General features: G+C 34.6%; 1 protein-coding gene across 4 annotated transcripts in view; it reads left to right on the top strand.

Moving 5' to 3' along the window:
• The window catches only part of CBLB (Cbl proto-oncogene B), a 222,083-nt gene that overhangs the window by 191,087 nt on the left and 17,326 nt on the right, over nt 1-13,670 (top strand). For all 4 annotated transcript variants that reach the window (XM_051985227.1, XM_051985226.1, XM_051985224.1 and 1 more), the window contains one exon: nt 5,580-5,699. In XM_051985227.1, the coding sequence (XP_051841187.1) occupies nt 5,580-5,699 (120 nt within the window). The remainder of the gene's footprint in view (nt 1-5,579; nt 5,700-13,670) is intronic.

Raw genomic sequence — 13,670 nt, 5'->3', positions numbered from 1 at the left:
TTTTGATACAAGCAGTTTAGCTAAAATTAACACTTTTTTTCCCAGTTTCTATTTTTCTAGATCAAAAAGTATCACATTGCTAACATAACCAGATAACAAACCATTAAAAAAGATACTTTTATTGATTTTTAATGTTTTATTGATTTTTTTTGCATACTGTTCTTTTACATAATTATGACTTCCTAATAACATGCCCTAGCCATTAGAATATACTTGGTAACAAAGAAATTTGAGAAACCACATTGTGTTTCATTCCATAGCCCATCACTTCTCTTCTGAGGGGAAGACGTAGGTATGTTTCATCATCAAGCCTTTATGGTCAAGATTAATACTTGCATCAGGATGAATTCTGATAGTTTCTTTTATTGTTTTCTATTATTATGCTCATTTTCTATTTAGGTTCCTTGAATCTTCTTTGTGTTATATCAGTTTAACAAAATTTTTCTATGTTTTTCTGAATTCCTTTTATTTAGCATCCCTTGATTCATTAGTTATTATAATCATAACTGTATCCCCATTTGAAGGCCCTACATTTTGTGTCCAGTTTTAAAAGTAAATTTTGTTTTCATTATTCATTGCTTCAGTCATGTCTGACTCTTCATGCCCCATTTGGGATTTTCTCGGCAAGTAGTTTGCCATTTCATTTTACAGATGATGAAACTGAGGCAAATGGGATTAAGTGACTTTCTCAGAGTAACATAGATAGTAAATGCCAGAAGCCAGATTTTTAACTCAGGAAGATTAGTCTTTTTGACTCAAGGCCAAGCACTGTATTCACTGAGCCACTAGCTGCTCAGGATATTTAGACATAAAATAAATAGTAAGGGACAGACTTACATTTTCCACAACATTCACTTTATTGCTGTCAGCTTATTCTAATGATAATATTTTTGTATAGCCTTAGGTTTTAACTTAAAAAAAAAAAATTCTGAATATAAGTCGGTGCCCAAATACTCTAGGGCCTTGTGCTTTCAGAACTAGGTTGGTACCAAACAATCTTATATTCCTCAATTCAGATCATCCCTCAGCAACTATCTGTGACTTACGTGTCCTCACCATGATTGGGAATTTCATTCTGCTTAGATTGTTTGAGAAGAACAATATAAGATTTCCTTTAAAAAAACTTGTGACTTAAAAGTTCTTGCTTCTTTTTTTGTGGTTGTAGTAAAAGACAAACCAAAATAAAATAAAATAAAAAACAGCAGCCATTATGGTGCATCAGATAGAGTGCTGGGCTTAAAAAGATTCATTCCTGAGTTCAAATTTGGCTTCAGACATTGATTAGCTTTGTGATCATGGGCAAGTCACTTAAAAAACAAACAACCACCACAGCTAATTAAAAGGGAAGTGGGGCGGGAGGATTATGTGGTGTGTGATGCTACGAATAATATACTTAAGCCACACATGCTCTTTTCCCTAAACAAATGGGAGTTGGGGAGAGGGTAGTTTCTTCTTTAGTTTGCTTGGTTTTTGGTTTTTTAGTTTGTTCCTCCTACCCAGAAATACTGGTTCAATCTGCAAGCATTCATTGAGTAAATATTTATTTGTCATCTTTTATGGGCCTGATCAAATATGTCAAGTTATTATATTATATTTGGTATGATCTAGGTGCTTAGATGAATGATTAGAATGACTTCTTTTAAAAACTGTGTTAATAGGGTGGCTAAGTTGCGCAGTGGATAGAGCACCAACCCTGAAGTCAGGAAGACCTGAGTTCAAATCTAACCTCAGACACTTAATACTTCCTAGCTGTGTGACCCTGGGCAAGTTACTTAACCCCAATTGCCTAAGCGAAAAAGAAACAAAAAACCTGCCTTAATGTTTGAAGGTTCCATCTTTTCTATAGAACAGAAAGTTTTAACAGACACGCAGACAAGATTTTAATATTACATGACATCTTGTGTGTATAATTGTTTGTAGCTCTCCATCCATCATAATTCATCATAAAAGTCCATTAAAGATGAAGAATAAACAGCTAAGGCTTAAGGCATGGATTCAGAAGTCAAGTCATGACTGCTATTTATCAATTCATATGACCTTGACAAAACTTTAGTTCTTTTTGTATTATGGTCACCTTCACTTTACTCATTTCTGTAAGATGGATGATACTATTTGTTGTTCTTACTCTGCTACTTCCTTCATGAAATTGTTTCTAATTCCATTTAAACCATAGTAGAAACAGAATGCAAATTAAAGCTTTTATTACAGGAAAATATCAAAGCAATTTTTCATAATAATATTGATTTCCACCTGCATTGTTGTTATGTTCATTCACAGTCTTATTTATAATTTTAAATATAAGTTCATATTCTATAGTTTTATCTTCTGTGTAGAAGATTGAAAAATTTGAAACTTTAGGACCAGTTTACTCAGTTTGAACCCTTGGACTGAATCATTTTTGCCAATAATGTTCTTTTGGAAATCCACATTAGAGGCACAGTTGTACTATCTTCACAGAGAGAAGGGAGAGAGGGAAAAAGGAAGAAGAAAGGAAAGGAAGAAGGTAGAGAGAGATTAATTATTAAGTGCCTAATGCTTGATGCTCTATTCAGTCTGAACAGTTGTCTCTCTTGTGATATCTTCTCCCATCAACTTAAATATCCAAGCATCTTATCCTTCTCTCCTAAGCAACACTGAGTAACTGTGTTCTGCCTTTCAGTTATCTTGTTGGTAAACTTGCTGTCCTTTAACTCCATAGTAAATTATGTAATCTTAGTAAACATAGTAACCTTTAATTGCATAGTAAACTAATTGTGTTTGTCTTTAAAAAAAAAAAAATCTGAGTCCATTGATGTATTGTTTTTTCATTTTTAGTTTGCAGTATGATTTTTTTTTGTCTTATTCCATCTCATAGGATTATAGTTTTAGAATTGAATTTAAAGCTAGTGTAAAGAGACAGGCAAAATATAGAGTAGGCCCAAAAGAAAGATAGTGTTAACATATGAAGAAAACACATGACTGCTTTCCCGGATTTCAAGACCCTCCAAAACCTGATCCCTAGCTACCTTCTTATGTTATATCCCATTATTCTCTTATAGAAATCTTCCACTAGAAGCATAGCCATTGCTCCTTGAAATAGTAACCTGTCTATTGCAGGAATGCTTTGACAATTTCTTCAAAAAAGTCTTATAATTATAAGGTTCTATCTAGTAGAACCTTTCATGGTTCAGTTATTTATAAATATCATATCTTTCCATATCAATGTTTTACTTTTACTAAATGTCTTCTTATATTATTATATATATTATATCATATTATATATACATGTACATACATATATTATATATATATATAGACATACATTTATATACACACTTTCTTGATAATATAAGAAGATATTTAGTAGATATTTAGAAGACATATATGTATGTGTGTATATATATAGTGATTTATAAGAAATAGCAAATTTCCTGTTTTACAGGAAATATTAAATTATAATTTATGACAAATAATATCTATACAAATTGCTTTCCATATTATTAAATTCATCACGTGGTACAGTAATCTGTTCACCAAACATTTAAATGTCTACCATTTGTACTACATTGTATCAAAGATGGTCATTGTTTCTATTTTATTTTACCTCAAGATTATAAATTAGAAAATATATTTTAATAATCTGCTGTCCTTCAGCCATTCTATATATCAGTGGGGTCATGCAATATGGCAAAAAAAAGTTCTACATACAGAGTCAGCAGAATCTGGATTTGAATCTTACCTCTCTGCCTTGACAAGTTCTGTGGTCATTAGAAAAGGCTTGTCCCCTTTTGGAGCCTGAGTTTCCTTATGTATAAAATGAGGGTAATGATACACATAACATTACAAAGCAAAACAAGAAAATATGGGCAAAGTGCTTGTTTTGTACATTTTATGTACAAAATATTATATTTAATATAGAAATGAAGGTCTTGCTATTAGCTGATGATTCTATACTATTAGACTCAAGTCTGCATTGCCAGTTGAGTTAAATATGTGCTCTTGTCTCTTAAGGCTTGAATACTAAGTACTGAGCAATAATATGAACTTTTCCAAACATAAGACTCAGTTTATTAGCCATGTGTACAGCTCCTGCCTTAGCAAGATGCAAAAGTCATTGCATCTAGAAATGGGTTTTGAATTGGATGAGTGGTGGGAGTAAATGAACATTACAACAATTGTAGGATTTCTGGTGGCATCTAATAATATATTAATAATGGATTTTAATGGGGCATTGATATATATTGGCAAGGACTTGTAATCTGAACACATTTTTCCTTAAGTCTGCATAAATAAACATCAAATCCAAGAACACTGGAGCACTGAAAAAAGCCATTTTTAATACAATTATTTATGGTGTTCTATAATGAGCCAAACACATTTTAGAAGAATAACTAAATTGAACGCCAATAGTTTTTTTTATCACAACATGCTTTTTATCAAATTATTTCAGAGTTCTCCAACAACATTTTAAATATTTGGGAAGGTGGGATTTTGAAAAACTATATCTTAATTTGTTTATTTACAGAACTCCTGGGTCTTCAGATTAAAATAGGCAATCCTTCTATTTAATACTTTTCCCAAAGATAGAAAATTGGTTTACTAGAAAGAAAGCTCATCTTTATCTCTGTTCTCACTCATGTTTGAATAGTATATAGTTGATAGCAAAACATAAAAGGACTGAGGATGTAAGCTCAAACTTCTTAAACAGATAAAGCTTACATATATAGTAACTGATGTTTTATTTTCAACAAAATAACTTGAGAGTAAATGAATTTAGTTGTTCTCACAGAAGCTCAAAAGAGAGAACTTTAAAGCTGACCTGACAAGATTTGTCATTGAAACCTACATTTTTAATTGTTGGTTCCAGGATCTATACAAAGTTTAAAGTAATAAAACTCGGAGGCAGAAGGGTATAATAAATGGGACTCTGGGCTTGGAATCAAGATTCCTGGGTTCTGAAGTTGCTTCTGCTGATGACTAAGAGATTTTTGAGTAAAGAATTTTGCGTCCTAACTTTGAATTTTTCTTCTTTATAAAATGAGTTTACATTATTTCTGAGGCTTTTCCCTATGCTAAAAAACAATGAAATCTAGAATTTCCAATTTATAACATTCAGTAATTCCATCTAGCCTTCCTTCTCCTGTTATCCCCAACTTTAACCATCAAAGTTAGACAGAATCAGATTTTATAATCAAAACTTTACAGGAAGAGTAGCAGAGTTTCTAATAAGTTCACTTTATATGTAAGTACAAGGGAGCCTGAGTCTATCACCCAGTTTTTGTAGCTCAATACTAAGTTATAGTGCTAGATTTTAAAAGTTACATTTCTACCTTTATATACCTTATGGCTAATTAACAGATTTAAGTATATGTATATCCCATCAATAGTCAATATTGAGAATCTCCTGAGAGAGGAATGAGTGAACGTATAGAATAGTGTTTATTAGTGTTCCTAATTAGTTTTCTTAAAGCCTTTGAAGCCTGGACTAATTGGGTTTTTTTTAAGGTTATAAACTTTTAGTGAGTTGGAGAGAGGGGGAGGTTAGTAAACAAAATGATTATTTCATTGTTTTTCATTAGAATTTTGTATTTATTTTAAAGATCCCTTTTTTGATCCAGCGAATGGCTTAGTACCTATGCCTCCTGCTCGGAGATTAACAAGTGAAAATGTCAAAACAAACAGGATATCTCAAGACTATGATCAGCTTCCTTCAGCTTCAGGTGAGTTGATTACAAATTGTAGTAATGGCATTTTTAATAGTGCTTTTTTTGTGTTATAGGCCTAGTAGTGTTTTGTCTGTGGACCATCCTTGCCAAATGCAAAGAGGGATCAACAGCATCATGGTATCATGGAAATGAATTTTTTCAGCAATATATTTTTATATTGCTCTTAGATCTTGGAAGCTATTTATTAAGTTGTAAAAGTCTACACTGATGTGATGCATCAGTGAAAGAAGCCACCTACCCCAGCAAAATCATAGATCCTGTGTTAAAGTACTTTCTCTTTTCAGACTTTTTTTCAATTCTGTTGTGTTATTTGAATAGGAGAGACTACCAACCTCTGCCCTGCATTTTAAAGTCATTTGGGGACAATGATTATGGAACTTTAAGATTGAAGGAGTAGTGCTGTACCCTAAAAAGAACAATGAATTTGGAGCCAGAAGATTCACATTTGAATCTTATATGTGCCACTTACTATCTGTGTAAAGCCCTTAAATATTTTTGGCTTGTTTCCTTTTCAGTAAAATGAGAAAGTTGGATTAAATATAAATCATCCCTGGATATTCTGAGATTAACACAGACTTAGAACTAGAAGGAAGAACCCTGGGAAATAATTCTAGGTCCCCATCATTATTTTATAATGAGGAAACCAGGGCACATAAGAAGTCAAATCCACAATCACATAGCAAGTTACAGGCAGAACCTAAATTTGAACCTAGGTCTTTTAACTGTTTTTCTAATGTTTTTTCCACCATCCTAAATCATGGAGTATAAATCTTTTGGCCCACTTTGCCGTATCACCATAGAAAGGCAAAATTGAAAACTTGGTAATATATTTTTCATAGAAATTTGCTCAGAAGATTATACAAATGCTATTTTAATCACAGAGCCCTAGAATTGAAATGGACTTCAGATAAATACTATCTAATTCAACTCTCATCTAAACAGGAGTCACCTCAGTGAAATCTCCAACAAGTAGACTTTGTTCTGAAAGTCGCTTTGAAATGGATCTAATTATTAGAAATGTTTTCTTTACAATTAACCTAAATCCTGTCTTCATCTTTCTAATTTCACTCTATTCCTATTTCTTCCCTGTTGTGATCAAAATAGACCAGCTCTAAATTTTCCTCGTCATGACAGTATAGTATCATCATTAGATATTAATCTGTCTGGTGAAACCATGTAACACCGAGAGCTCTCTCCCTGTAAAGGAGTCTGCATTCAGAAAGCATTGACAACATATGATGTGTAGTTAACATGTGAGAATTGAGGAATAACCTCTAGGTAACTGAAATCTATTTGATCTATGTTTCTCCTTTCTTAGTGGAAAAGAGAAATAAATACCTTCTAATTTAATCACAAAAGGATTTTTATCAGTTGTTAGTTTATGCACCATTATCTATATTTGGGTGAAGACCCACCCTACTTTTCCCACTGGTCTGTGAGTACTTTGTATCCATCTTTGTATTCTTCAGTGACTTACCTGTAATATGTTTTCAAATAATAGAATGAAAAAAATTAGCTTATCATATTAAATTCAAAATCATGTCGAATTTTTTTAATTTAATGAAACCTAGTAGATTTGTATGTTTCTTGTACATGCATATAGTTGTCTGCTACAGTTATGTGGAAACTAGCAGTTTTTTTTTTAATAATTCAAGACATTACTCATGCTTTTTATTCTAAAAGTCCTGAAGTCCTTCCAGATTCCTTTATAATATTCCCTTTTAACATTTTTTTGAGTCCAAAGGACAAAGTATATAATAATATTTTTTGTTATTATATTTAACTGATTTTGTATTTGAAAAGTTTTAGAGGTATTAAGAATGTTCTTCAGAGAATTGCTTTGATTATCCATTGACAAGCCTTGCAATTGCAAATATGGATATTTCATTCCTTTATAAATGGCTAGGCACGTTTCCTTCTCTTGAAAGTAAGAAAGCTTAGCTAGTAACAGTGGTCTATGAGCTAATATAAATTTGATTATCTAATCTCTAAGAGTAACCACTGGGTTTTTCCCCCCAATAGTTCTTTGCAAAACATGTTATTAATCTTGATTTATAAATAAAAAGAAAGACAAATGTCCAGTAAAATGGATGGTGATATGATTTTAGCTCATTAGTACAGTTTTCAGAGGAGTAAAACAATTCATTGTCCTTTAGTCAGTTGTTAGATGAGATTGCATGATATAATTGTAAAGCCATGAGATTGTTTTTCAAAAATTATTCTCATTATTTTCATGTAATGTATTATAGGATTACATGAGGTGCACACATCAACTCTAGTACCTCATGCCTCTTAACATGGGTGTATGGGTAACTATTTGTCCTCACTCCAGCCTGCTCAGTTGCAGATTGAGGTTTCCAGAGAAGGACTACCACCTGTTTACATTCAAATTCCCTAAAAGCTTTTACAAAGATAATGCTCTTTCTACTAATAACTTTAGCACTTGAGCTTGAACCCCCATTGATGCATTTTTATACAATAAGCAATTCACAATGATGCCTTTAGATGTTAAAACATAATAATATGTAATAAAGCAAAAGAAATAACATAAGGTTTCCTGTTAATTTAAATGCATGAGATATATGTACATAGTGATCTATCTATTTGTCTCAGTCCATATATAAACCACACTCTCCCACCAGTGTACTCAGTGCCTGTAGGACACACACAGAAGCTTGTCAAAGGAGCACATGAGTGAGTAAAATCCACACAGAGTAATTTAGAACTCTGGATCTGAAGACTTTAATGTCTTCTTTCTTTCTCAAGAACCACAGATAAAAGTTCCCTGATGAGTATGGCTTTCTTATAAGTTCCTAATGATGTATGTTCTTTAATGACCGATTATAAGATACTTCCATTGCCAAACTACTTGATCCACTGATTGATTTTCATAATTCTTTGCCTCCTCTAGTCTTTTCCTCTGCTCAGCTCCAATTGTCTTGATCTATATCTGGCCACTAGATCCAGATGGCTCTTGAGGGGAAAGGGAGGCAAGTGACCTTGCACAGCCCTCCCTCATAAATCCAATTCACTTGTATGTCACGGAATCATCTCCCTGATATGTGGTCCTCTTCAAGAACAAAGGACAAAAACAACAATCTCTGCTCAGCTACTTAATCCTTAATATCAATTATAGTACTATTATCAATTAACGTCAATTATAGTATTAAATGAATCAGTTCAAAATACAGCTGTTCAATACCACCAACTAGTCTCACAGTACAGTCAGATAACTAATACTTATCTCATAATCATACAGCACATTTCTGCCCTTTGTTACAAACTCTACAATGGTTGTCTCGGAACGCTAAAGAATAAAACCTTGAAAAACAGTCTCTCATAGTTGCAGCTTTTCTTTAGAACTCTGAGCAGAACTTAATTGAGCAACAGACCTTAAGGGAACAGTACATTGTCTAATGCAATATAATGTTAACACCTTGGTGTACTTTATCTGATATTATGGTATTTTATTTTTCTGGATTGTTTTTTGTTTCTTGGGGTTGGGAGAGATGCCTGTTCTGGAGAAGTTCATTTCACTGTCTAAATGAATTATCCTATTGATTAATAGATTGGATATGACCTTCAATACTCTGGTCTATTGATTTAATCTGTATTCAGCATGTATGTAGGAAATCTTTCCATTTCAGAGCTGTAGAAAAATTGAAGTGATAATCTAATCTAGTATTCCCAAAATAATTTTACCTTGGATTGCTTTACGATTAGTATAGTGATATTACCATTATTGAAGAGAATAACCTCAAATGGGTATTTTTTTTATCTTAAACTTCATAACTAGATTAGAGCATTAGCACAAGATTTTATTGTAGTCATTAAATAATAGCTAAAAAAAAAAACATGTGAAGTGTCAGGAAATATAAAACTATGGCAATAAAGACATTTTTGGTGGTGCAACTCATAGAGTAATGGGCTGAAATCAGGAAGACGTGAGTTCACACCCTGCCCAAATACTTAGTAGTTATATGATCCTGGGTAAGCCATGTAACCTCTTTTTCGTCAGTTTCCTCAGCTCTAAAATGAAGATAATAATAGCTACCTCTTAGGGTTTGTTGAGAAGATAAAATGAAATATCTTAGTTGTAAATTTCTTCGCATAGTGTCTGGCTCATGGTAAGCACTATGTAAATGCTGTTATTAATAATAGTCATCATCATTAATAATTCTAATATTAAATCAACTTTGCTTTGGGGTCCAGCTAAGTAGGCTTAGTATGTGTTTGTGTGTATGTGTGTTTTTTTTAAAGATGTGTGGGACCCCCTTCCCAAATTAACTAATCAGAGACATCTTCAGGTACAAAGAGAAAGCATTTATTTAATCCCTGCAGAGAGAGGCCCAGACACACCTGGGAGCCATCCCAACTCCTATCATGTGCTTGTGACACCTGATCAGCTTCAAGCTTCTGGGAGGGTTAGATAGCAAAAGATCCAAGCCTTTCCAACGAATAGACTAAAAGGATGTAACCATCCTTGACCAATGGTCACCAATATTATCTGCTTCCCACAGATCACATCACTTCCTGTAACTTCACTAACTTCCTGTATCCCGGGGTTCAAGGCCTGGGAATAGGGATCATGTGACTTAGTCTCAAACTGAGAAAACTTCATCCCTTCAGTCCCATTCAGCCCCTCTTTCATCCGTTTGAAGATTTCTCACTCCAGTCCTGAGATATATACATCTCCCACTAGGGCATCTCTGTGACCTGGACCCTCAGGCTGGTCCCTCTTCAGTACTAACTATAATCTACCCTCTACCATTTAGAGCCAATGCCCCACATCAGTGGAAGCTTTCAGGAACCACTTGAGCTGCTCCTGAACTTGGCTAAATCCTGAACTACTCTAATGAGTAAGTGCATGAGCAAGCGGGTGACGGGATATTGCTGCCTAAAACAAAGACCAGGAATCATACCCCACTTCCACCAACTCCCACTATCTGTCTTGGAAATCCAATCATCCCAGAACAGATTGGCGTCTGGAAGCCATAGAACTCCATCACTGTGGAGGCCTGGGGGCCTCAGAGCCATTGTCACACCATTCCCACCTCAAGCAGTCTGGACCCAGACTCATTGGGACAAAGGGACGAAGGTCTCATCTTCTGGAACTGCTTCAGGCCGACAAGGGGCATAACGATGGCCCTGCCCAGTGGGTCCGGACTGAGGAGGGGAGATGAGTGACTTGTAGGCAGCAGCAGCCGCGTCCAGTGCTGAGTATCAGAATCAGGTCTCAGGTGATTTCAGTTTGACCAAGTGGTTGGAATTTCATGACTTGGAGTCTGGAAGAAGCAACTCTCACAAGTAGATTAAAAATACAAGGACTAAATATGAGCAAAAGAGAAAGAATAAACAAAAGTGGAGTTAATATGGGGCTTACTAGGGACAGGAACCAGGAACCCCACCCAGAGGAAGGCTGGAGCAAGGAGAAGAGGCTATCATAAATGCCTTTCATTCAAACAGCTTTTCTTAGGATAAATATCAAATAATGTTTTCCCAAAATTATTTCTTTTGTTCCCTCAAAGGAGCAGATGCAATGGTTAGAACATGTACCCTTCAGTGAGTATGATCTCTCCCAGCAAAAACCCTAGGGCCTTACAGGGAAAGGCTTTTACCCAATTAGTACAGGTGTTAACAAAATTTAAAGCAGTTTGAAGCCCCTGCAAGGGGCACATGTGCAGGCCCTTTTAACAGTCCTTTCAGAATTTACTTGCCTGGAAACTATATGAGGAAATGCAGGAGTCAGAAATTGGGAAATTAAAGGTACCATGGTCAGGGGCAAACAGGCAGCTGATCTGTAAGCCTGCTTCCCTTCATCTGAAGTGAATTCCCCTTCTTTTAGGAAACAACAGTAACTTCTCTAGATCCATGGACAGCTAGCAGTAATTGTTTTCCCTGCATACTGAATGGGAAATTGTTTGGCTGTCAAAAATCCCTTTTCTTTTCCATATAGCTCCCATGATCATGCAAAACATGAAAAATGCAGTATAGATCTTTGTTAAGTAAGCAGGTCTGGGATAGGGTTCCAGAGGATCCCTAAGACCTAGCCCCGCCTTCCATCAACATACAGTGTCTTCCACTGGCCACTTGCTTTGATTACAAAAATTTATTATAAGAGGAAAAATCGGGGACATGATTTAAATATCAAAACTGGTCCTTCAAAACATATAGGATAAAGCATCCTTAATGCAGTCTTACTTCAAGCAACTTTCCTAATTTTAACAATTCCACCTTATGCCAAACTCAGAAATAATCAGGTGGGTTCTCATTCAAAGAACACCACTGGGAAATTGAGTCAGAAGGATCCTAGCTTAAGCAGAGGTGAAGATCGTCCTTCTAATTCGTTTCCAGACACTAACTTCCACCTGTAACAATTTCTTCTGAGTAGCTTGTGGTATATTCCCTTTAGATGGTAGATCACTGGCTTGATGATCAGACAGTTATACCTGAATTTAAAACGCCAAAAAAATATAAGCTGCAGTCCCAAGAGATTTTATCTCCAATAGCAATTCTCATTAATCAAAGCTTCAGATGAATCTAGCTCTCAAGGATTACAATAAGAATCATAGCTTCTTTTTCATAGCTAAGTAGATGGTTAAGTTCAACATTATATAAATCATATTGTTTTTTAAATGTCCAGTACATAGAAAAACTCTAAATTGCATATTGTCTATAACAAAAAACATATTCAAAGGAACAAAGGCAAAAATTATTATTCTTAGAGTCCCTTTAAATAATGGGTACAACTTTAAGATGATAGTACAATCAATTAAAATTCATACAGAATATAGAATATCTAAATTTCACATAAAAGAGCCTTATCAGAATTAACAGTTTCTTCATTCTTTAAAAAAAATGTGGTCAACTTCCTCCAATTGAGGACTCCCTATAAACTTTTTGGAAATAGCCATATCAATTTATCAAATCAGATTAAAATTCTGCTCTAGATACTTCAAGAAAATTATAGATCACATTTGTTATCATAGAAATAAATCTCTTTCAGAAAACTTACAGTTCCAACAAACCTCTTAGAGCAGCTATAGACTTGAAAAATAAAAATAAGACATTCAGTTATTAACACCATGTAAATGTAGGCTGTTGCTTTAAACAGTATAAGCAATTAATGTTTCAATCAGCAAAGGGGAGGGGAACTCCAAAGAGCTTCAATTTGTTTAAAAAAAAAAAAAACCAGTTGCACCAAACCTCATGGAGGGGAGAGGGGGAAATTAGATTGTCACCTGACAATCTAATCTGACAAGGTCCTCTTATCCTTTCCCCCCATTCCACATGGCATTTCTCCCAACTCCACCATGCTTCCCAAGCCCCACTTCTCACAACTAGCTTTTTAAGAGTGCCAAGTCCCCCAGGATCCAGTCTGCCAGCCAAAGACAGGCCTCTGCCTCATAGGGTGTCTCCTTTCTCCTGGCAAATGGCAAGTTCCACTAGGAACTTTCTGTTCAACCTAACTCTTCTCCCCTATTTCCAACAAGCCATTTTCCTCTTTCTTTCTCTTTCTCTCACACCATCTGTTCCCCTGTCCCATTTCTCTCTCTCCTCCCAATTCTCTCCCGATACTCTCTCCTTCTCTAACATACTCTCTCCCTTTCTCTAACATGCTCCCAAACCAATAACCCTTCTAACTAGATGCTCCATTTAAATTATTAATTGCTTTTGCAAATCAATCTTTTTTGTCCCTTGTCTTTAAATCCCTTTTTTAAACTTTAAACTTTAAGATTCACAATAACTTTGGACAAAATTCCATACAACGTATACATATATCCAGCAGAGCTGACAAAATTTTAAGGCATAACTCATAATTTTACAAATTACCCAATATATTTCTAGAAAGCAACATACCATCTAATTAGGGGATATAAATGTGACCTCCCCTAAGGTAAGCTTCCAGAACTTTGTTTTTAATAATCTATATTTTAATTTAAAATCAAATCAAATACAGCTTTA

Source organism: Antechinus flavipes, chromosome 3 (assembly GCF_016432865.1).
Source record: "Antechinus flavipes isolate AdamAnt ecotype Samford, QLD, Australia chromosome 3, AdamAnt_v2, whole genome shotgun sequence".
Lineage (NCBI taxonomy): Eukaryota > Metazoa > Chordata > Mammalia > Dasyuromorphia > Dasyuridae > Antechinus > Antechinus flavipes.
This window is presented reverse-complemented; position numbering and strand designations above follow the sequence as displayed.